The sequence below is a fragment of the Pinus tabuliformis genome, chromosome 7 (genome assembly GCF_031772625.1).
Source record: "Pinus tabuliformis cultivar Carrire ecotype Pingquan chromosome 7, CPIR1, whole genome shotgun sequence".
In the NCBI taxonomy this organism is placed as follows: Eukaryota; Viridiplantae; Streptophyta; class Pinopsida; order Pinales; family Pinaceae; genus Pinus; species Pinus tabuliformis.
In genome coordinates, this window is record NC_142293.1 from 220,257,548 (window position 1) to 220,284,461 (window position 26,914).

At 33.9% G+C, this 26,914-nt stretch overlaps 1 protein-coding gene across 1 annotated transcript in view; it reads left to right on the top strand.

Annotated features, from left to right (window-relative positions):
* Nucleotides 1-26,914, top strand: part of LOC149246649 (patatin-like protein 2) — a 35,598-nt gene that overhangs the window by 4,289 nt on the left and 4,395 nt on the right. The window contains exons 3-6 of the mRNA XM_089442106.1: nucleotides 12,511-12,524; nucleotides 12,673-12,903; nucleotides 19,470-19,580; nucleotides 19,687-19,848. Of these exons, the coding sequence (XP_089298232.1) occupies nucleotides 12,511-12,524; nucleotides 12,673-12,903; nucleotides 19,470-19,580; nucleotides 19,687-19,848 (518 nt within the window). The remainder of the gene's footprint in view (nucleotides 1-12,510; nucleotides 12,525-12,672; nucleotides 12,904-19,469; nucleotides 19,581-19,686; nucleotides 19,849-26,914) is intronic.

Below are 26,914 nucleotides of genomic sequence, written 5' to 3' on the forward strand. Positions count from 1 at the left end.
ATGATGATGATGATGAGAGAACTTATTTTTAGTTTGTCGTTTTCTTTGAATGCACAATGTGGAATAACTATGATCACGATTTATCTCTCATGACAGGCAAGTTGGTGATAAATTTGATGATGATGATGATGATGATGATGATGATGATGATGATGATGATGATGGCGTTAAAATCATAATAAGTTTCCATATATTAATGGGATAAATTTGATAGGTGTCGATGATGATGATGATGAAACTGTGTTAAATCATAATACAGTGTAAAATCCCTATGATCATGATTTTCTTTGTTATATAATACCAGTAATCCCCATTTTGTCGATATCGTTTAATGGATACTTTGTTTTCGTTTTCTTTGAATACACAATGTAGAATAACTATGATCACGATTTATCTTAATCTCATGACACGCAAGTCGCTAATATTTTAGTGTCTTGCAACCGCGTTAAAATCACAATAAATTTCCTGATGATGATGATGATGATGATGATGATGATGATGATGATGATGGGAAACGTAAGAGATCTTATTTTTAGTTTGTCGTTTTCTTTGAATGCACAATGTGGAATAACTATGATCACGATTTATCTCTCATGACAGGCAAGTCGGTGATAAATTTGATGATGATGATGATGATGATGATGATGATGATGATGGCGGCGTTAAAATCATAATAAGTTTCCATATATTAATGGGATAAATTTGATAGGTGTCGATGATGATGATGATGAAACTGTGTTAAATCATAATACGTTAACAGGATAAATTTGATAGGTGTCTATTTGATGATGATGATGATGATGATGCAATCGTGTTAAATCATAATACGTTAACAGGATAAATTTGATAGGTGTCTATTTGATGATGATGATGATGATGATGATGATCATGCAACCGTGTTAAATCATAATACGTTAACAGGATAAATTTGATAGTTGTCTATTTATATTAATGGGATAAATTTAATAGTTGTCTATTTGTTTTTAATCGTTAGATGATGCTGATGATGATTATGATGATGATGATCTGTTTTAAAAATAAAAATAAAACATAGCATATTGATTTACTATAACTGTGTGGAATATAGAAGACGAGTAACCTGGATTTATTAGGGATTGAATATCTTTTTACTCTAAAAAAAGTTTAAAAGGTTTAGATATTTAAAGAGGGAAGAGTAGATTGAATATCCTTCCATAAAAATTAAGTAAATTAAATATTACAATGTCTTATCCTATTCTAGCTTGTTAAACATTTTGATTCACTCAAATTACATACAAAATAAAATAAAATAAATAATAATTATGGTTATTATTAAAACATTTTGAATTGGTCAATTACATTTAAAAAATTAAAATTAACATCATAATTAGACCATTTTAGAACCATCTTAACTTTAATCTACCAATTTCCAGTCTCTTTTCATTTTAAAAAAGGTTTGCACATAAAGAGATTTGATCTCTACTTCTAGTTTCAAAGTTAAGATGAATCTAGAATGGTATATAAGTGAAATATATATACATTTAAAATAAAACATGTCATTGTTAATCATGGAGATTTTTTGTTACAATATCATTTTTTATCAATACCACATGCCTATAAATTCATAACCCATTTCATATGATATTTTTTAATTAATTAATTTTATTAAAAAGACAAAAAAAACATAACTATTTTAAATATAAATCTCAATCTTTGATTCATGGATATTAGTAACAATATTTTATAAAAATTCATAGAAATTAAATCCCTATGATACACTTAATAATTATTGATAATCAAATTAAAATAAAAAAACCTTATTCTAAAATAGACAAACTTATTAATATAATTAATACTAACTATATAACATAATTATAAAATTGTATTTAATTGTATACTTTTAATTAATTGATATTGTAGTTAACTACTATAGTTATGCTTTGTATTTTATTTATTGTAATTAAATTTATTATCCACTATTGTTAAATTTTGTGCTATAATTACTGTAACTAAAATACAATCAATAAAAACCATTGTTGTAATTATTTGTGTAAGCATGATTAGTTAATTTTCATTCTATAAATTAGAAAGATACTTTTTTATTTGTTCCCCTCTAAAAGAAACTTTTTACTCAGTAATCAGCCACGAAAGCTCAATCTCTAAAAATGGATATATAAAATGCATATATTTTTCGACATTTATAAATTCTCAAATTGATAAATAAGTAGAAGCATTGTTGTAATTATTTGTATAAGCATGATTAGTTAGATTTCATTCTATAAATTATAAAGATACCTTTTTTATTTGTTCCCCACTAAAAGAAATTTTTTACTTAGTAATCAATCACGGAAGGTCAACCTCTAAAAATAGATATATAAAATGCATATATTTTCCAAAGTTCATAGATTCTCAAATTGATAAATAAGTAGGTTTTTATTGATGAATATAATGTTTCATTTCATATATTATCTAGCCCTAAAACCAACGTCTTTTGAGAGTGAAAAAAACCCATAATATAAAATAACAGTAGCAAAAACGTTATAATGTTTGTGATCTAGGAAAAGACCACTGTAACCTTTATGACCACTATCTAAATTAGAGGTAAGACTATTACTATGGACACAATACATAAATACTTTTTAAAATTTAAACAATATAAAATTAAACACCTATGGAAGAAGGGTTATGCTCCGAAGAAGATCCTGGAGCTACCTACTCCCGGTAGTAACTAAGCTTTTAGGAGTACTACATAGGTTGGATAAAAGAAACCGTAGATAATATGGAATTAGAATTGGATTTTTTTGAACAAGCCTTTGATTCCTTTATTCTTTCATACTCATCTATTTTTTATTATATCCTCCATATCTTGTTTAAATTAAATTTGAATACTAAATATACTCCTAACAAAAGAATCAAATTTTCCTAAAAATCAAGGTTATTATCATATATCTTCCTAAAAATCAAGGTTATTATCATATATCATTATAGATAGCTAGATTTTAGACTTTTGTAGATAGGAAGTTTATATTTTCTGTCGTGTATTTGAAAGTGGTTGATGTTTCGAGAAATAAATAAAAGTTAAAAAAAAAAAACTCCGAAAATTATAAGAATTCGGTTAAGAAAACTCTAAAAATAAAAAATATTTATGTATAATATTCTAATAATTAATGCATATAAATTAATAAAGTGCATGTTAAATCATAGTACTTATATTAAATAATGCAATTAATGTTACCTATAATAATATGATTAAAGTATATTAAATTTTATATGTTAAATTTTTATAATATAATTAATATTATTATAAGTTAAAATATTATATGAATTCAAGTTAGTGAGAGAGATTTATATTTGAGATGTTACACTTGAGAAGAGTTGCTTGAGTCAATTTGTGTGATTAAACGAAATCAATTCTCATTAATTTCAATATCATCATCTTTGTTGAGATTATGTGGATGTTTCATTATCTTAAGGGATTCCTTGATCTTTCTCTTCTAATAGTGGTCCTCCCTAGTGATGATTTTAGCATTTTCTAACAAAACATGATGCTTAACTTTCAAGGAGTGTTAAAAAAGGGTTGAAGTACACGATATTTCATTTTTTAATGTTTTCTCCATGCTCCTTTAGTCTTCTTTGCAGGGAACAATTTGATCTCCAATATAACTTTTACCATAAGAACAATTAATTTTGTAGACTCCTTTAAGTTGACGTTGATCAATATTGTACTTCACAACTCTCATTCTTTTCTTGATTGTTCATGTTGTCTTGAAACAAGTGGATATATCCTTCTTAACCAAAATCCATATAATCTTGTCATTTGTTGACACCTAATCTTCGCCAACATGGGATCAAACATCAAACAACTGTGCCTTATAATCCCCAACATAATGGTGTAGCTAAAGGAATGAATAGGACAATCTTAAATATGGTACGCTCCATTCTATTCTTCAAAAATGTAAAAATAATGTTTTGGGCTGATACAGTTCTATGTGTTCTATATATAAAGAATAGATGTCCATCTAATGTTATCAGAAACAAGACTCCCTATGAAATGTGGAATGGGCACATTCCTTCAGTAAAGCATCTCAGGGTCTTTGGTCCCACCTGTTATGCCTTGGTACCAAAGGTACATAGAAACAAACTTGGTGCAAGAAGTAGTAAGTGTATCTTCCTGGGGTATTCAAACACCTCCAAAGCATACCATCTCTATGATGAAGTCAATAAAAAGTTTGTTGTATCTAGAGATGTAATCTTTCTTGAATCATCCAAAACTGACAATGTTATTGAGCGGCAACATGATCGCTTGCATAGATTCGCAAATGCAATATCATTTAAAGAATTTGCTAATCAGATTCCACATCTTGAAGAGGGGATTCCTCTACTAGATCCTATGGAATCTTCTTCTGAATCACTCTCTCCCCTGCATGAAACTTCAACAACGGATGATACTTTAAGTGATGTGATTGATAGAATTGGGAGACTCAATCTAGATTCAGACCCAACTCAATCAATGGAGCAGCATAGAACATCTACGAAAGGTACCCCAAAGTGGATGACAGAGACACTTGAAAGTGTTCATCCTGATGAGGTTGGAAAGACAGGAACTAGAAATTCAAACCGGAAAAATGGAGGTGATGTAGATGACTCTGATTCACCTATTGATATGAATGTTTCTTATGATTGTGAATTGAATTTGTCTATAGATTTTGAACCAACTTCCTTCAAAGACGCTACTTTTCATGATGAATGGAAAGACGCGATGCAAAAGGAGTATGATGCCCTGATAAAGAATGGCACTTGGAAGCTGGTTGATCCTCCATTAGGAAACAAACCAATTAGCTACAATTGGGTCTACAAGAACAAGTATAAAGCTGATGGCTCACTTGACAAGCACAAAGGCAAAAGGTTTTGCATAGAAGGAAGGGGTCGATTATGAGGAGACTTTTTCCCCCATAGCAAAATGGGCTACCATCTAGACACTCTTTGCCCTAGCAGCTCAGAATGGTTGGAAAGTCCATCAAATGGATGTAAAAACTGCTTTCTCAAATGGAGATCTAAAAGAGAATTTTTTTATGTCCCAGCTTGAAGGATTTGTTGTGAAAGGACATGAACATAAAGTATGCAAACTTGTGAAATCATTGTATGGCCTCAAACAAGCACCCAAGCCTAGTATGAAAAACTAACTGAGCATCTTTTGAAACTCAATTTCAAACATTATGATCTTGATGATGCAACTTTGATTCTCTAGAAGGTTGGAAAAACAGTTGTATATCTTGTGGTATATGTAGATGATCTTTTGATGACAGGGAATAATGAAAGCTACATTGCATCCATAAAGAAGGAATTGAGGAAAGGTTTTGAAATGACTGGTTTGGTTTATGTTCATTACTATCTTGGTATTGAAGTAACTCAACATCCGAAGTCCATATTCCTTTCTCAAAAGAAGTACATTGGAGATCTTTTGAACAGGTTTGGCATGACAAAATGAGACTTACTACTCCAATGGAACAAAACTTAAAGCTCACATCCATTGAAGGAAAATAATTTGAGGATGCAACAAAGTATATATAGCTTGTAGGAAGTCTCACCTACCTAACTACTACCAGACCAGAAATTTTGTTTTCTGTTGGAATCCTCTCTAGGTTTATGCAAAAGCCTTGTGAGGGACATTGGTCTGTTGGAAAAATAGTTCTAAGGTAATTGAAGGGAACTCAAGACTTTGGAATCAAGTATACACAGGTGAGCAACTTCAGCTTGATTGGATACTCTGATTCAGACTTCGATGGAGACAACGAAACTGGAGTATCTACTTCAGGTTATGCTATGAGTCTTGGATCGGGAGCTGTCTTCTATAGATCACACAAACAATCAATTCCAACAGATTCCACAACAGAGGCAGAATATGTAGCAGCAACTGAGGTAACAAAATAAATTGTGTGGCTCAGGAAAATTCTTGAAGATTTGCAAGTAAAACAAGTACAATAGACTCCACTCATGATTGATAATACCTCCGCAATAAATTTGGCCAAGAACCCAAATTTCCATGATCGAACAAAGCACATCAATACTGAATTTCATCTGATTCGACATCATGTTGAGGCCAAAACAATCCATCTCCGCCGTTGTTCCACTAATGAGCAAATTTCACACATCTTCACCAAAGCACTTGGAAGAGAAAAGCTTGAAAGATTCAGAACGATGCTTGGACCCACCAACGTCCCTTCAGATTAAGGGGTGGAAAGTTGACACCTAATCATCAGGATTGGGTGAACAACTGTAATTGATGTAAATAAATAATAGAATAGATGAAGAGTCACCAAGAGATGAAATGAACAATCTCTCCCACATGTATATAATAAAGACCAACCTAAATGAATATCAATGAATTGTTTTGAGGAGTTACCTCCTGGCCTAACATCAGTAACTCTTTGATTGTAAGGGAGGTGCACCTTACCACAATGTGTTTGAGGGAATTGTGAGATAATATTTCCTTCACCTATTCTTATAACCTTCATAATGTCCTTGTCTTTGTATCCTATTTCTAAAGACTATAGTCAAGTGCTTCTTCTCTTCATCCAAGTGCTTAACATTTAATATTCTAAGGGCCCTGATAGCAAGAGTATTGAGGACACCAAATTTTTTATTAAGATGATGATAGGAATCAAAGTGGAGGTAACTCTCCGTGTGGTTTTTATTTATTTATTTATTTATTTTTATTTTTATTTTTATTTTTATTTTTATTACTATTATTTTTTATTTATTAATTTTTATTTTCTTTCTTTTTTAGTTTTTATTTTTTCTGAAGACTTGATTTCCCAATTTACTATCTTCTTTTCTGGTAACAACAACATCTAGGAATGATATGCTTTTGTTTTCCTCCATCTCCATAGTAAACTTAATTTCAGAAGACATAGAATTAAGGTGATTGAAAAAATTATCAGTTTTTGTTTTACCATGTGTCCATTTTACATTTGTGTCATAAACAAATCTCTTCAACTAAGCTGGTTTTAAAGGGTATGTTTCAAGGGATTTGTTTTCAAGTTAATCCATGTATAAGTTTGCAACAATTGGTGAGAGAGGTGATCCCATTGCAACTCTAAATATTCGTTCATAATAATTTTCTTGGAAACCGAAAAATGTGGAGTACAGACGCATAACAAGCTTCATTGTTTCAAGATCCACGACTTCCTTACTAAGCTAAATGGCTTCGCCTAAAGGAATTTTGGTAAACAAAGACACCACGTCAAAACTTACTAGGATGTCATTTGGATCCACTTTCTCATTTTTGATAAGTTTAACAAAATCATTGGAATATTTAATAAAAGAATTGATGTTTACAACAAGGGACTTAAGGATCTTTGCAACATATTTTTCTAATTCATAAGTGGGGGAGCCAATAGTATTGACTATTGGCCTTAGAGGAGCCCCTTCCTTGTTAATCTTTGGAAGTCCATAAATTTTGAGAATAATTTCACAAGAAGGTGTTAGCCTCTTCTTTAATCTCTCATGAAGGTTAGACACCTTGAGCTATCCTATCTTTCATTGTCTAATGCATTTCAACCAATCTAAAATATCTCGTCCCATAAATCCTATTGTTGCTCAAGTCTAGGACCCAACCTTGAGGCTCTATTATAATCATAGCTACATTAGTGGCCTCACACAATTGCCAAAATTACATATCAACATCCTTAATGGAAATACCTTTCCCTTTGTTGAGCATTGGTATAAGAGCGGGCTTTGTGTACGAGCCATGTCTTGTTCCACATGGGTCACATAACACTACCTAGAACCCGTAGTTTGAATTGTGCCCCAAGAGGAAAGGAACAATATTTTCCCTTTGCTATTATGTCTACATGTGGGTTCCATTAATGGCAAACCCATAGAAAGAAGACAATCAAATTACTAGTCCACCACCATCACAAACTCCCAATAATTGAGACCCAACCCCTAAAACCTCTAAGAACAAGGTGAGGAGTCCAAAACTATATAAACCACAATAAAAGTAAATTGAAAAGAGAATTAAAAGAATAGATATGTGGAATAATACTTTAAAATAGGTTAGCTAGTAACCAAAAAATAAACCCAAAGACTACATCCTCCTATAAAAATGATGGTGCATTAATGGTGGGTGTCTTCTCATAATGCCAAATACACAACAATAATTAATTAGGGATCCTTCCCCACTGTCCCCACCCACAACATCAACTGTGCTATCTTTCTCCCTTATACACAATGTTAATTAATTGTTGTTACTCACTTGCTCAAAACTATAGGCAAGGTTGTACTATAGGTGCACCAAAGGTGACATTGAAGGAATCTTATATTGTTTGAGCCCATAAAACCCCACCTTGACATCTGCATCCCACTCCCATCCACCAATTTAGCTCTGCATCATGTTCATGGTCTAACATGCCATCCAAAGCATTAAAGAGGAAAGTTATTTACATAATCTTGAAAATTAATTTAAAATTAAAATATAATTATAGTCTATAATTCTAATTTAAATTCTATTTTTTTTTAATATTATTAATTTACAAATAAAATGACAAAAAAATGGATGATTAAATTTGCCTAAATAATATTCTATTTCGACATATTATAATTTTCACTTAATTTTAAAATTTAATTATTTTTTACAAAGAAAATCAATACGAGTTTAACATGTTCATCATTATATTCATATATTTATATTGTAAAATATGTTTAATAATAATGATTAGTTTTAAATGGTTTTATTGTGTATAGTGATCATGTTTGGAATTTTATAATAATTTAAAGGAGATATCTAAAATCTAGCCATATTTAGGATTAATATGACCTCATCTGAATGTTGTCCTTCAATAATTTTAATGGCTTTAATAATCTTAAATAGTAATTTCTTAAAATAAATATTAATGCTACATATCATAAACATATTAAAATAGTTAAAATTTTGTGCATAATAAATATTTTATTATAAATAAATACAAATTTTAAATTAATAAAATGTAATATATATATATATATATATATATATATATATATATATATATATATATTTAACCTCTTTTTCTTTTTTCCAGGACCAACAATGAGAAGAACGGAATGATGCATATATCACAGATGGAGACACAAAACAATAGCTTGTTTATTTTTTTTCAAACACTATTATTTATACATACATGAGCCGGAGAATCAATAGTGATCTCCACTTATTTAGTATTATTTCTTACCGATTCATGTTGACTATTGATTATGAATCATCTACCGTCGACTGAGGAACAATGATCAACATTGTCGTGATTAATATTTTGACACATCCCTTTATCACGACATAAATGTTAACTCGTTTGCTCGTCTAAGTCTCATCTAGGCTTACAACATAATTTGGATTTGCTACAACACACAACTTACTTCTGCAAATTTCAAATTTAGCCTTTCCAAGTGGCTTGGTGAATATGTTAGTCACATTTTCATTTGTATTACAATATGATAAGTCAATTTTTTTTATTGCATTTTTTCTATTATAAAATGATGTTGTGTGTCTATATGCTTTGTCCTTGCATGATATATAGGATTGTTTGTCAATTTGATAGTGCTTTGAATGTCACATCGATTATTGTAGGTGGTTGTTGTGTTTCTCCAACATCTTCAAGTATCCTTCTAAACCAAATTGCTTCGTAGATAGCACTGATTAATGCTTTATACTCAGCTTCAGTGGATGGCAAGGAAACGGTCGGTTTTTTCTTACTCCTCCATGATATTGCTCCTAAACCGATATTGAACATATATCCAATAGTAAATTTCATGTCATCTGGATTTCCATCCCAATCAGAATCATAATAACGTACCAACTCAACATCAAATTCATCAGTATACATAATACCAAAATTAAGTCTTCCTTTAAGATATTTAAGGACTTTCTTTGCTGCTTTCCAGTGGCTTTCACAAGGATTATCCATGAATTGACTAAGTATGCTGACATAATATGCTATATATGGTCTGATAGAGGTCAGATATTTCAAACTTCCCACTAGTTTACGATACAAGGTTCCATTCACCTCTTTGGTTCCATCATCCCTGTACAATTCGACATTCTGTTATAAAGGAGTAGATATCACCTTTCATTCAATCATATTGAATCTTTTAAGGATTTCCCTTGTATATTTTCTTTGTGTGATTAATTTCTTATAATAATTACAAGTTTATTATAAGAAAAAAGAAAAGAAGAAGTAATTAAACATATGATTGTCATTATCTGTGCCAAGATATATATAGTGTTAAAATGCTCTCTATATCGACGCTTATTGAGCAATAAATTACAAGGTTAAAAGTATATCTTATTTATCACAATTATATATATGATTTATTATTATTATATTTATATATAACAATAGGGCTGATTTGACACATATGTATATTGTATTTATTTATATTTATAGGTTAAACAAAAAAATTAAAAATCCATATTGACTAGGATATATATCTCTCAAAAATCTGATAATAATATAATTGAGAATATATATATATATATATAGAAACTAAAAAATTAAATTTAAGATAAATAATATTATTTTTATTAAAATTTTAATTATAATATAATTTGATAAAACAATAAATAATAAAAATTACATTCGAGTATAATATATTACATATTATATTAAAAATAATTTAGGAATATAATTATAATTCTGAAAATCAAATTTATTTATTTCAATTTATGAATAATAAAATATTTTAAATTTTAATTGAAATTATATATAATTTATATTAATTTATTAAAATTTAAATTAAGGAATACTGAAGTATTAAAATGAATTAGAACGTAGACCGTGATTGGGAAAATTATTAAAATGAATTAGAACGTAGACCATGACTCGGAAAATTTTTAGAAGATAAATATAAAATGAAAATTAAAAGGTACTAGACTAATATAAGATGTAAGATGAAATAAATGTAATAGTCTACTTTTATACTCTTTTAATTGTTATTTTAGATTTTCACATTATTACAAGATATTTAATTTTTTCAAATGTTATATTTTAAATTCTGAAGAAATAAGGTAGGTATAAATGTATTAAAAGATATATATAAATATTTTAAAATTTCGAAGGAATGAGACATGTATAAACCAATTAAAAATCAGAAAGAATAAAGTATGTAAATTTTAATAAACATATATTATAATTTTATGATTGTTTTAAGATTAAATTATTATTTTTAGTATAAATTTTATTGATGATGATGATGGTGGTTAACTAAGACTAAATTTTGGTCTATCAGATCTAAAGAAATGAATTATTTAGTTTGATTTAAGATTTTATTCCTATGCTAAAAAAGCTTGGAGAGAAACTTCCTGAGCTCATTGTAATTTTGACAACGTAAAAGGCTAGGAAGGTCAGTGTTGTAACAAAGATTTTGAAACTGAGATGTATTGTAACAAATGTTTTGAAATTGAGATCTAATGTGGTTGTACCAGGGGCACTCTAAGAAGAAGTGCTTTTCATATTCTCACAGAGATGGCAGAACCTTTCCATCCATGATGTGATTTTCATATTCTCACAGAGATGGCAGAACGTTTCCATCTATGGTGTTTTAAGAACTGCCCAACGACCCATTTCACTATGGAGCTCATGAGAGTTCGTTCTAATCTTGGCTATATTAATTTTCTTCTTTGAGCTAGTTAAAACAGACAGATACTTTTGATTTTCTAGGGTGGGGTTGATGACTTCCTTATAATATATTAATTTTCTTTTAACTCCTAAATCTTTCTCGCACCACATTTTTCTTTGAACTTAAAAGTAACAATATTTTTAATGCTGCCCACGGGGCTTTGGATTGATGGTGAATGGGTGCGCTGTTAAGTCACTCCTTGCGATAGGTCACTCGTTCAATTCCCCGTGGGTACTTAGTTTAGTCTTAACCTAGAAAAAAAAAAACAATATTTTTAATGTTATTAATGTTTTGCAATGCAACATTCTAGTCGATCTCCCAATGGTTTAACTAGGCCCTGGTGTCTTTATACCAACCTCGTTTGAGCCTTAGGTGGTTTTGGCTGAATTTAAATCTAGCTTAGGAAGTCTATGGTCACCTATGTTATTGAGTTTGTGCTTGTAGAACATAAGCCTAGTCATAACTAGGCTCTCGATAGGGGAAAGACCCACTTTTATAAGGAGAATAGGATAGGGTGTGTTGCTTTTAATTTTGAGGTTATACATTATAAAACACTTCTGAATTTGCTCAATCTTTCTCTAGGATTTTCTAGAGATGCTACAACCACAAACCTCACATCCATATAAGATAACTGGAGTGACTAAAGTTTCAAAAAAGAATTTCTTTCTTGAGGTTTACATTTTATATTATTATTTTAAAATATTAAAATTTCAATAAAAAAAATCAATTTTTAATTAATAAGATATCTGAAAATAATTATTAATTTACCAAGGGATTCTTTTAGAAAATATTTATATAATTCGTGATGCTATTTAGATATCCTTTATGACTGATTGATTGATTCCGTGTACTTTCCTGAATGTAATTCATTTATTGTAGTTCTACGTAACCAGGTAATCCAATGGGTGCTTAATTCAAAACGTTTCTCATTCTTCCATGTTTTTTATATTTTCACTGTTTCTTCTCTTTTTAGTTTCATTAATCGTGGCAAAGTTTCTACTTTAGTAAGTAGTTTAACAAATTATAGGCTATTTATAACAGGAAATTGATGGTTCAGATGTCCGAATAGGTGATTATTTCGATGTAATTGCGGGAAATAGTACGGGAGGACTGGTCACTGCAATGTTAACTGCTCCAAATAGGCAGAATCGTCCACTGTTTGCTGCCAAGGACATTATGAAAATTTTTGTGGAGAACTGCGCTTCTATTTTTCCCACGTTAGTGCAAAACAGTTTTATTTTCCTGTGTTACATAGGTGAATATTTATTTGAATAGATAGCTGGATCAGTTGAAGTTCAATGATTGACAGAGGTTTCTTGGCGGATGCACGGCTCGTAAAGGGATCAAATATACTGGGGTTTACTGCACAATTGTTGGTAATTTTTTTGATAAAATTCCAAAAACAAATTAATTGAAATCTCTGTTTATTTGTAGGATCTTAACACAGAGAAGTTTTAAATGATTTCTGATAACAGAGTATTACATACACCCACAAAAGCTTTTTATTCATTAAAATAAAATTCCTCATACAAAATTCATCCTCTTTCTCTTAGAGGGATTCACCAAAAAAAATTTCAACAACAAAAAGCATTACTCTGTCTCCTCCTGAGATTTTGCACTGCTATGTGTAAAAATCTCTTTTACATTCACTGATATAAAAAAAATTTCTTACATACAACTTGATTAGCACTGCATTTCAATGCATTTCAATCTCCCAACAAGACAAAAAATCTCTTTTACATTCACTGATATAAAAAAAATTTCTTACATACAACTTGATTAGCACTGCATTTCAATCTCCCAACAAAAAAAAATTTACATAACTCTTTTTCGCTGCTGTGTGAAAAAATACAATTTACTTTTACTTCTGTAAAAGTCTTCTGGCTTCATTTACTCTGCTCAGGTTGGTGCGTTCTTCACTTGCTTCACATTACATTTCATTGCTATGCATTTCAATGCATGAGCTTCACCAAAAAAAATTACCACGATACTCCTCCTTCTCTGTTTCGCACTGCTGTGCATTTCTCATTACAATGCAAAGTCAACTCAAAACAAAAAAACATAAAAAAATAACAATACGTTTTTACGTGCCCATACTTCCGTGTAAAAAAAAACATTAAAATTTAAAGTTCTACCAACAATTTACAAACCAACGTAAATACTATTAATTACTCTACTGCAGTAAACAACGGTAAAAATAAAATTCACGCAAACTCCATGTTCAGCACTGTATGCAAATTTAGGTTAATCGGACGGACATCCACCATCCTTTCAATTGAACGATTCGGAACAATATTGGACGCCCCTTATTTCCTGAACATTATGTCCCGATGAAAAATCTGTTTTGAAAACGTACAGAGGACACGCGTAGAAAAATGATTGCATCGGGTGCGTTTGGAGGAAAACCACTTTTCGTGAAAAGCGGTCCGATATGGGCAGGCGGTTTTGTGAATTAAGTGCAGCACGACAAGTTGAAATTATTATTTCAACACTCCCCCTTAATTTCAACTACTGGGTTATCAGTCATACCCAAACACTTCCTCAAAAATTCGAAGCTTTTCTGGTCCAATGGCTTTGTCCGAATGCCTGCAACCTGATCCTGAGTCCTGCAATGTACTAAGACAATTTCTCCATTGCTTACCAATTCTCTGATGTAATGAAACATTGTGTCAATGTGTTTCGTTCTCTTATGAAACATCAAATTCTTGAATAATGCAATAGCTGAGCTATTGTCACAAAAAATCATCGTTCCTTTTGTGTATTCTTGGCCTAAGCTCCTTAACATTCTTCTCATCCAAACTGCTTGACATGTTGCTGCTGTAGCTGCCACATATTCTGCCTCTGCTGTAGACAATGCTACAATAGGTTGTTTCTTAGAAGCCCATGAAATGGCTCCTGAACCCATGTGAAAGACATAACCGGATGTGCTTTTCCGATCATCTACACTTCCAGCCCAATCACTATCAGTGTATCCAACTAAATCTGAACATTCTGAAGTAGTATATAGAATCTCAAATCTTTTAGTACCTTTAACATACCTCAGAATTCTTTTTGCTGTTTGCCAATGTGCTTCTTTTAGCCTCACCATGAATCTGGAAATTAAACTAACAGCAAACATTATATCTGGCCTAGTTGAAGTCAAATACATTAGGCTGCCAACTATGCTCTTGCACAAACTTGGATCAAAATCCTTGCTGTTGTCCTCTTTGTTGAGCTTTAATCCCATCACTGTGGGAGTGATTGCTGCCTTGCTGTCCTGCATATTAAATCTCTCCAACATTTCATTTACATATTTTTCTTGTGAGATAAAAATTCCTTTTTCATTTTGATCCCCTTCTATTCCTAAGAAGTATCTCAGTAAACCCATGTCAGTCATCTCAAATTCTTCTTTCATGACTGATTTGAAATTTTCAATGAGGTAGTTATCATTACCTATAAAAATAACATCATCAACATATAACACAACAATTAAAATTTTACCATCATTTTCTTTGATGTAGACTGTGGGTTCTCCCTCACACTTCTTAAATCCATTTTCCAGTAGATAGGAATCTATCCTACTGTACCATGCTCTTGGCGCTTGCTTCAGCCCATAAAGAGCTTTCTTCAATCTGCACACTTTGTGCTCTTGACCTTTCTTTTCGTAGCCTAGAGGTTGTTTAATGTAAACCTCTTCCACTAACACTCCATTTAGGAATGCTGACTTCACGTCCATTTGGTAAACTTTCCATTTGTTTTGTGTTGCTATGGACAGCACTGCTCTCACTGTTTCCATTCTTGCAACTGGTGTGAAAGTTTCATCATAGTCTCTCCCATACTGCTGCTTGTATCCTTTGACAACCAGCCTTGCCTTGGGTCTTTCTATCTTGCCTTCAACATTACTTTTGGTCTTGTAGATCCATTTAACTCCAATGACTTCTTTTCCTTTTGGTAGCTCAACCAAATCCCATGTCTTGTTTCTTTCTATGGCATTCATCTCCTCATCCATAGCTTCTATCCATTTCCTATCTTTAATAGCATCTTCGAAATGAATAGGGTCATCAACATGACAATATAAGGCAAACAGAGAATTCATACCTTCATCATAAATGTCACTTAGATTTCTGAATTTCTTACCTCTTTCATTTGGTGTACAAGTGCTTGAAGACGCACTTGAATTTCCTCCTTGTGGTGTGCTTGGAGAAGCACTCTCATTTCTCCTCAAGGGTGTCTCTTGCTGTCCTTGTGTTGGCGTTGTTTGGGGATGTATTTCAGCCATCTCCTCATCATCTTCATCATGAGACAAACAGTTTTTGACATTCATTGTTTTCTCTATGCTTCCATCCCAAGCTTCCTCCTCAATAAACTGAACATCTCTGCTCACAAAAAACTTCTTGGCGGATGGGATATACAACCTGTAAGCTTTGAATTCCTCACTGTAACCAATGAAAATACATTTCTCCCCTTTTCTGTCCAACTTCCTCCTTAGCTGATATGGAATGTGTGCATAAGCCACACATCCAGAAACTTTCATGTGGGTGATTCCTTGCTTTCTCCCACTCTATGCTTCTTTCGACACTCTGTTCATGACTACTTTTGTTGGGCATCTATTCAAAATATATACTGCACAGTGTATAGCTTCAGCCCAATAATCATTTGGCAAATGCTTTGCTGTCAACATGCTTCTCGCCATATCCATAATTGTCCTGTTCTTCCTTTTAGCAACTCCATTTTTCTACGGGGTGTACCTCGCTGTAAATTGCTTGTGAATTCCATTTTCTCTACAAAACAGTAGGAATTCCTTGAAGATATACTCACCTCCTCTATCAATTCTCAAAACTTTGATGCGCAGCCCACTTTGATTTTCCACAAGTGCTTTGAAATTTCGAAATTTTTCAAACACTTCACTTTTTTTCTTTAAAAAATAAGCCCAAGTCTTTCTCGTGAAATCATCAATGAATGTTAGAAAATATTGGCTGCCTGCTAATGATGGAGTTTGCATCAGTCCACATAAGTCTGAGTGGACAATCTCTAAGGGTGCCTTTGCCCTTATGCTTTTCCCTGATGGAAAACTTTCTCTGTGTTGTTTCCCTAGATACAACCTTCACAAAGGTTGTCTGATTTCTCTATCAATGGTAATCCTCTTACCATTCCTTTTCTACTCAACAAGTTAAGACCTCCAAAGTTGAGATGTCCAAATCTCAAGTGCCACAAACAATTTTCATCCTTTGGTTGGCTTTGGAAAGCCTCTTGTGTCACTGCTACTATTACTTCTTTGTTTTTCAAATCTGCCTTTATCCTGAGAGGGAACATCCTATTCCTTGTCATCTTCACTTCAGCAATGCATCATTTGCTGGGTGCTCTATCCATGATGGTGCATACATCATTCACAAAGAAAACATTGTAACCCTTTTGAATAAGTTTTCCAATACTTAAGAGGTTACATCTCATTCCAGGAACATAATAGACATCTGCTATGGTTTTCTTTTCACCTTTCTTTGTAAATATTTTTACTTCTCCTTTTCCCATAATAGAAATTTTACCATCAGTCCCAAGTGTGACTTGTGACTTCACACTCTGATCTAAATTGAAAAACAAGGCTATGTTTCCTGTCATATGGTTACTACAACCGGAATCTAGAAACCATATATTATCACTGTTTGTTTCGGCGATATTACAAGCTAAAAGCACATTATCCTGGCTGATATTTTCTCTAGTGATATTTGCACTAGATCTATTACTCATATCATGCTGCTTCCTCCTACATTCATTTGCATAATGCCTATATTTTTTACAATAATAAGATTGGATATTGGCTTTTTCATACCTTTGTCCTTGAGCACGATGTTGCCTACTTTATTGGCTGCTACCTTGACCTTGGTTCTGATTTGGATTGCTTCCTTTTCCTTGAGCATTTGCTGGACTGTTCCTTCCACCTCTGTTTTGGCTTCTGCCTCTTCCTCTCTTGCTTCCTCTGCCTTGACCTATTCCTCTTCCAAAGGACATCTGGGTCTTGAAGGCTTGCCCTAGAGATGATTTTTCATTTCTACTCAACCTCTGCTCATGTGTTATCAGTGATGCGTGAAGTTCATCAACTAAAAAGTTTGAGAGATCATTTGTCTCTTCTATGGTGGTGACAATCACATCAAACTTTGAGGGTAGGACCCTCAATATTTTCTCCACAATTCTCCTTTCTTCAAGAACTTCTCCATGAGTCCTTATTTGTGTGACCAGACCAATCACATGTGTGAAGAATGAGTCAATATTGTCTGAATCCTTTATGCACAGATTCTCAAAATCTCTTCTCAGCAACTATAATTTTGCTGTCTTCACTTTCTCCATGCCTTGATACGTTGTCTTGAGAGTTTTCCATGCTTCTTTGGATGTCTTAGCTGCTGCTATCCTTGGAAACACACTCTGGTCCATTACTTGATACAAAAATACAAGGGCTTTTGAATCCTTCTTCCTATTGCTCTTCAACAGATCCTTCTCTGCCTGAGTTAATCTATTAAACTCATTTTCATTAGCTGGTTCTTCAAAACCATCCTCAACTAACTCCCATAAATTTTGTGAAGCAAATAGGGCTCTCATGGTTATTGCCCAATAGTCATAGTTTTTCCCATTAAACTGTGGGAGCTAAGTATTAAAAATACCCATACTAGTGCTGGTGCTGGCCATTCCTTGCATTCTCAGCTATGCTTCAAATATTTGACTGTGTATTTAAAAAACTCTGACTGTCTTTAACAGCTACACAAAAAAAAACTTTGAGAAATACCTTGGATTCTTTTGCCTGAGACTTCCTCTGCTGGGGAAGCTGCTGCAGCAAAAAAAAACTCCTTCCTTCAGCTTCTTTGACACCTTCAAAGAGCCTGGACAAGCTCTGATACCACTGTTGGGAATTTTTATGGTAAAATTCCAAAAATAAATTAACTGAACACAGAGACAATGCTCTGTTTATCTCCAAGATCTTAACACTGGGAAGCTTTAAATGATTTCTGAGAACAGAGTATTACATACACCCACAAAAGCTTTTTATTCATTAAAATAAAATTCCCGATACAAAATTCATCCTCTTTCTCTTAGAGGGATTCACCAAAAAAAATTCAACAACAAAAAACATTACTCTGTCTCCTCTTGAGATTTTACACTGCTGTGTAAAAATCTCTTTTACATTCACTGCTGTAAAAAAAAATTTCTTACATACAACTTGATTACATTCGCACTGCATTTCAACGCATTTCAATCTCCCAACAAAACAAAATTTACATAACTCTTTTTCACTGCTGTGTGAAAAAATACAATTTACTTTTACTGCTGTAAAAGTCTTCTGGTTTCATTTATTCTGCTCAGGCTGCTTCTTCTCTGTTTCGTACTGCTGTGCATTTCTCATTACAATTCAAAGTCAACTTAAAACAAGAAAACATAAAAAAATAACAATATGTTTTTACGTGCCCATACTTCCGTGTAAAAAAAACATTAAATTTAAAGTTCTACCAACAATTTACGAACCAACGTAAATACTATTAATTACTCTACTACAGTAAACGGCGGTCAAACAAAAAAAAATTCACGCAAAATCCATGTTCAGGCTTGTATGCAACTTTAGGTTAATCGGACGGACATCCACCATCCTTTCAATCGAACGGTTCAGAACAATATCGGATGCCCCTTATTTGCTAAACATTATGTCCTGATGAAAAAGCTGTTTTGAAAACGTACAGAGGACACGCGTAGAAAAATGATTGCATCGAGTGCGTTTGGAGGAAAACCAATTTTCGTGAAAAGCGATCTAATATGGTCAGACGGTTTTGCGAATTAAGTGCAGCACGGCAAGTTGAAATTAATATTTCAACAAAAACGTCATCAAAGAGAATCTGGTAGATATACGATTACACCTGACGTTAACCAACGTTGCTATTCCAACCTATGACATCAAATCACAGGAACCTGCAATATTCTCAACTTTTGCGGTAATCTTTTTCTGACATAAATAACGTAAACTGGGCACTATAAATAAAATAAATGATCTCTAGTGTGGTCAGTTAAAGAAATATAATCTACTAAATCTCTTTACAGGCCAAACAAGATCAATTGAAAGATGCATTTTTATCTGATGTCTGCGTTGGAAGTTCGGCAACTCCGATATATCTTCCTGCTCACCATTTCGAAACATGTGATTCTTTGGGCAATATCAGAAGCTACAACCTCATAGATGGGGGAGTTGTGGCAAACAATCCGGTAGGGCTTACACAGATTTTGTTCATTTTACATTAAAATTATAAGTTCCCCTATACAGTGATGTGTGGGATGGCTGGGTGTTGGGTGAAATCCAGGAAGTCAAAATCACATTGAGTATATTATTTTGTTATAGTGTTTTGATTCAAGAAATAGACTTGTGTATGTGCAACTCAAGAAATAAACTTGTGTATGAACTATTTATATTATTTTTTACCTTACCTCTTCTACCTTTCCAACCCACTAGTATCTTAAAAAATAAATAACACTTTAAAGAAAATTTTATCTTTATCTAAATTCATCAAGCTTTTCAAAACTCAACAATCTTCAAAACCCTATTACATCTCACAATTACAGAGATGAATTCAGCAACTTCATGTCTCAACACTCTTAAAACCCTATTACAACTGATTATGCAATCTTACATTGATATACAATCTCACAATTAGATAGATGAATTCAGCGCTCTCAAATCTCAACACTCTTCGAAACCCGATTACATCTCATTAAGAAATCTTACATCAAGATACAATTTCAATAACCAATTTTTTTTTAATGTTTATTGATGATGATGATGATGATGGTTAACGTCCACTGAGACCAAATTGGTCTATCGGACCTACAATTTTCTTAGTTTTTACTTGTCTGGCTCCTCGTCTTTCTTGGCGAGATTGGTGTTGTAGCTTTCTTTCTTTTCTCTACGGTCTTCCAACTTCCTTTGTCTTGCATCTCCTTCATCTCTTCTGGTTCTTGGGAAATTGGTGTCTTAACTTCGCGATCTATGGTCGGAGAAGTTTGGTTTAGGAGATCTGCTTTGCTGTTAAATGAAGATTTATTTTCTGCGGTATTCAAATCCTCATAAATATTGATTTGTTGGGGCGGGCTTTCTCCTTGCTTGCTTTGAGAGTTGTTTCCTTCTTCCTTGATTTCTTGTGACTGAGAGTTTTCTCTAGAATATTCTTCTTTGATGACACTGTAGTGTTCTTTTTGTGCTCCTTCCCACCATGTCGATCTGTGGTGGTTTTTTCTAGCAAATTTTTTCTCAGAGGCTTTTGGGCAATTTTTAGCTAGATGCCCCGTCTCAAAGCACGATCGACATCTGAAGAGGACACTTCATAATCAAGCTTCTGGTTCCACACATAGTCTTTACTTGTTAGGTTTATTTCAGCTGGGAATCCGGCGCTGAAATCCATTTCCACACAGATGCGTGCATAGGTGGTTCTGGCATATTCCTCTGTTTCTGGGCACCTGCAGTAAAATTTCCCAATTGCATTTCCGATGGCTTTTAGCGAGGAGAGATTCCAGAGATGCAAGGGTAGGCTTGGCAATCTCACCCAAACTGGTGCTGAGGTTATCACTGCTGTAGAGGGATCGAATGATGGGTTCCATGGCTTCATGAATAGGCCTGATTTTTCCCAAAACCAAGGGCCGGAATCTAGAATACATTGTCTGCTTTCAGGATTTTCAAAATCTACTATAAAGAAACCTCTAGCACATGGGTAGATATTAATTTCATCAGAAATGATAGGCTTCCATACCTCCGAGATCCAATTGTGGAGTGCTATCAGCCGCGACCAAAAACCATTGAACCGGCAAATTAGGGCACTTTCGGAGAACTTCAAAGCTTCATCGAGTGAGTCCTGGACCACTTGGATAGTGGGAGCTGGGGCTTCACTCACGATATGGGCAGGAGATTGCCCTCCAGAGGCGGATGAGCCACCAGTTATTTTTGCGAAGCTCGGAGCCATATTTTACGCAGATCTGCACCAGATCGAAAGCCAAACCGCAGATCTGAAGAGATACGAACGTCCCACTCAACCGCAGAGCAGATCTGAAGAGGCTATAACGTAGTTACTAAAAGTTACTAAAAGTTATAACGTAGCCGCAGCTCGAACCGCAGCTATAACGTAGATCTGAAGAGCCGCAGCTCGAACGTAGTTATAACGTAGATCTGAAGAGCTATAACGTAGATCTGAAGAGCCGCAGAGTTATAACGTAGATACTAGGGCACTTTCGGAGAACCGCAGAGTTCCACCCAAACGAGAACCGTAGAACCGCAGAAGAGAATGATCACCGAAGAGAATGATCACCGTAGAACCGCAGAGAATGATCACCGCAGATCAGATTTACACCCACGACGAGAACCGTAGAACCGCAGAACCGTAAAATGGAGAACCGCAGAACCGATATACAGAAGAACCGTAGAACCGCAGAACTGATGAACCGAGAACCGCAAAACCGAGAACCGCAGAACCGAGAACCCGATTATATTGGATGTAGGTACAAATATCATTGTTTGGTGGCTTCTTTTCTCTTAGTGTTTGTCCATGCCTGTGGAATTATTGTTGGCCTTCAGAAATCATGTCGGGTTTTGCAAAGTGATTAACTCTAAGCAGGATTCGACCTCTGTGGGGAATTTTCTGTTTAATTCCAAAACAAAAATAACTTAAACAGAACAGAGAAAAATGCTATGTTTTAACACAGCGGAAACTAAAATTGTTTTCTGGGAAGAACAGAGTGTTTCACATGCACAAAAAAACTTTGTATTCATTAATAAAACTGTGGTTACAACATTCTTCCTCTAACAGAGGGATTACAACCAGAGACTGCTTCTGATGCAGTTATAAAAAACTTTCACTGTCTCTCAAAAAAAAATACTCTGTCTCAGCTTGAAAAATTAACACTGCTGTGTGTGTAATTTTTCTTTTTCATTCACGTTGTTGTTGCATTACAAAACAAAACTATGATGTATATATTTACACTGCTGTGTAAAAATTCTTCACCTATGCACCGCTGCGTGCTTCCCTTACATTACATATGCAAAAAAATGAACAACTAAAACCAAATGACATTACTTATTTCTTGTGCCATACTCCCGTGAGTAAAAAACATTAAAATTAAAAACTTTACCTATGTTCTACCAACCATCGTAAATTTCATTAATTACATTACTGAGGAAAAACTGGCGGTCAAAATGAAACTTTTACTTCATGTCAAGTCCATATGGTGCAGGCCTGTACGCAACCATTGATCTAATCCGACGGCTGACAGACAATATCGCACGGCTCTACTTACCGACCTTTATGCTCCGGGGAAAAAGCTGTTTTGGAAATCTGTTGTGGACACGCGTCAGATGGTGAATGTGATCGCTGTCGTTTGAGAAAAACCACCGCTCGGTGAAAGGCGGTGTGGGGAACTCATGGCAGTTTTCTGAAATGATAACGCGGTAGGGGAAATTAACATTTCAACACTCCCCTTTAATTTCAACTGCTGGGCAATCAGTCATACCCAGACATTTCCTCAAAAATTCAAAGCTTTTCTGCCCCAATGGTTTGGTCAAAATGTCTGCAACCTGATCCTGAGTTCTGCAGTGTTTTAAAACAATTTCTCCATTATTTACCAATTCCCTGATGTAATGAAACTTTGTGTCAATGTGTTTCGTTCTCTTATGAAACACAGCATTCTTGGATAATGCAATAGCTGAGCTATTGTCACAAAAAATCACAGTTCATTTTGTTTGCTCTTGGCATAAACTCTTTAACATCCTTCTCATCCAAATTGCTTGACATGTTGCTGCTGTAGCTGCCACATATTCTGCCTCTACTGTAGACAATGTTACAATAGGCTGTTTTTTAGAAGCCTGTGAAATAGCTCTTGAACCCATGTGAAAAACATAACTGAATGTACTTTTCCGATCATCTACACTTCCAACCCAATCACTATCAGTGTATCTAATTAAATCTGAACATTCTGAAGTAGTATATAAAATGCCAAACCTTTTAGTACCTTTAACATACCTCAAAATCCTTTTTGCTGCCTTTCAATGTGCTTCTTTTGGCCTCTCCATAAATCTGGAAATTAAACTAACAGCATACATTATATCCGACCTAGTTGCAGTCAAATACATGAGGCTGCCAACTATGTTCTTGTATAAACTAGGATCAAAATCCTTGTTGTTGTCCTCTTTGCTAAGTTTTAATCCCATCACTGTGGGAGTGATTACTGCTTGCTCTCCTGCATATTAAATATTTCCAACACTTCATTAACATATTTCGCCTGTGAGATAAAAATTCCATTTTCATTTTGTTCTACTTCTATTCCTAAGAAGTATCTCAGCAAACCCATGTCATTCATTTCAAATTCTTCTTTCATGACTGTTTTGAAATTTTCAATAAGATAATCATCATTACCTGTGAAAATAACATCATCAACATATAACACAATAATTAGTAATTTACCATCCTTTTCTTTGATGTAGAGGGTGGGTTCTCCCTCACACTTTTCAAATCCACTTTCCAGTAGATAAGAATCTATCCTACTGTACCACACTCTTGGTGCTTGCTTCAGCCCATAAAGAGCTTTCTTCAATATGCACACTTTGTGCTCTTGGCCTTTCTTTTCATAGCCTAGAGGTTGTTCAATGTAAACCTCTTCCATTAACACTCCATTTAGGAATGCTGACTTCACGTCCATTTGGTAAACATTCTACTTGTTTTGTGCTGCTATGTACAGCACTCCTCTCACGGTTTCCATTCTAGTAACCGGTGTAAAAGTTTCCTCATAGTCTCTCTCATACTGCTGCGTATATCCTTTGAAAACCAATCTTGCCTTGTGTCTTTCTATTTTTCCTTCAACATTACTCTTGGTCTTGTAGACCCATTTAACTCCAATGACTTCCTTTCATTTTGGTAGTTCAACTAAATCCCATGTCGTGTTTCTTTCTATGGCATTGATCTCCTCATTCATAGCTTCTATCCATTTTCTATCCTTAATTGCTTCTTCGAAATGAATAGGGTCATCAACATGACAATATAGAACAAACAAAGAATTCATACCTTCATTTGTTGCCTCTTGTTTATAAATGTCACTTAAATTTCTCACTTACCTCTTTCATTTGGCGTATAAGTACTTGAAGAAGAACTTGAATTTCCTCCTTGTGGTGTGCTTGGAGAAGAACTTTAATTTCTCCTCAAGGGTGTCTATTGCTGTCCTTGTGTTGGTGCTACTGTTTGGGGATGTATTTCAGCCATCTCCTCATCATTTTCATCATGAGACAAAGAGTTTTTAACATTCACTGTCTTCTTTATGCTTCCATCCCAAGCTTCCTCTTCAATGAACTGAACATCTCTACTCACAATTAGCTTCTTGGTGGATGGGTTATACAACCTGTAAGCTTTGGATTCCTCACTGTATCCAATGAAAATACATTTCTCCCCTTTGTTGTCCAACTTATTCCTTAGTTGATCTGGAATGTGTGCATAGGCCATACATCTAAAAACTTTCATGTGGGTGACTCCTTGCTTTGTTCCACTCCATGCTTCTTTCGGCACTCTGTTCATGACTGCTTTTGTAGGGCATCTATTCAAAATGTATGCTGCACAGTGTACAGCTTTAGCCCAATAATTATTTGGAAAATGCTTTGCCTTTAATATGCTCTTCTCCATATCCATGATTGTCCTATTCTTCCTTTCGGCAACTCCATTTTTCTGCAGAGTGTACCTAGTGGTAAACTGCTTATGAATTCCATTTTCTCTACAAAAACGTAGAAATTATTTGGAGATATACTCACCTCCTCTATCAGTTCTTAAAACTTTGATATGCAGCCTGCTTTGGTTTTCTATAAGTGCTTTGAAATTGAAAAATCTTTCAAACAATTCTTGAGGAAGTAAACCCAAGTTTTTCTAGTAAAATCATCAATAAATGTTAGTATATAGTGGCTTCCTGCAAGTGATGGAGTTTGCATCGGTTCACATAAATCTGAGTGGACAATCTCTAAGGGTTCTTTTGCCCTTACACTTTTCCCATATGGAAAACTTTCTCTGTGTTGTTTCCCCAAGATACAACCTTCACAAAGGCTGTCTGGTTTCTCTATCAATGGTAATCCTCTTACCATTCATTTTCTATTCAACAAGTTAAGACCTCCAAAGTTGAGATGTCCAAATCTCAAGTGCCACAACCAATTTTCATCATTTGGTTCGCTTTGGAAAGCCTCTTGTGTCACTGCTGCTATTTCTTCTCCGTTTTTTAAATCTGCTTTCATTCTGAGAGGGAACATCCTGTTCCTTGTCATCTTCACTTCAGCAATACACTGTTTGCTGGGTATTTTATCCATGATGATGCATACATCATTCACAAAGAAAACATTGTACGCCTTTTGAGTAAGCTGTCCAATACTTAAGAGGTTACATTTCATTCTGGGAACATAATAAACATCTGCTATGATTTTCTTTTCACCTTTCTTTGTTAAGACATTTACTTTTCCTTTTCCATAACAGAAACTTTACTATCAGTCCCTAGTGTGACTTGTGACTTCACACTCTGATCTAACATAGAAAACATGGCTATGTTTCCTGTCATATGGTCACTGCAACCGGAGTCTAGAAACCATACTTCTTCACTCTTTTCTTCAACCATATTACAGGCTAAAAACAAATTATCTCGGCTGATATTTTCTCTAGTGAAATTTGCGCTAGTTCTATTACTCATATCATGCTGCTTCTTCCTACATTCATTTGCATAATGCCCATATTTTTTACAGTAGTGACATTGGACATTGGATTTATCATACCTATGTCCTTGAGCATGAAGTTGTCCACTTTGTTGGCTGCTGCCTTCGCCTTAGTTTTGATTTGGATTGCTGCCTCTTCCTTTCTTGTTTCCTCTGCCTTGACCTCTTCTTCTTCCAAAGAATATCTGGGTCTTAAAGGCATTCTCTAGATATGAGTTTTCATTCCTACTTAATCTCTGCTCATGTGTTATCAATGATGCATGTAGTTCATCAACTGAAAATTTTGTGAGATCTTTTATCTCTTCTATGGTGGTGACAATCACATCGAACCTTGAGGGTAGGATCCTCAATAATTTCTCCACAATCCTCCTTTTTTCAAGAATCTCTCCATGAGACCTTATCTGTGTGACCAGACCAATCACATGTGTGAAGAATGAATCAATATTATCTGACTCTTTCATGCAAAGATTATCAAAATCTCTCCTTAGCAACTGTAGTTTTGTTGTCTTCACTTTCTCCATGCCTTGATAGGCTATCTTGAGAGTTTCCCATGCTTCTTTG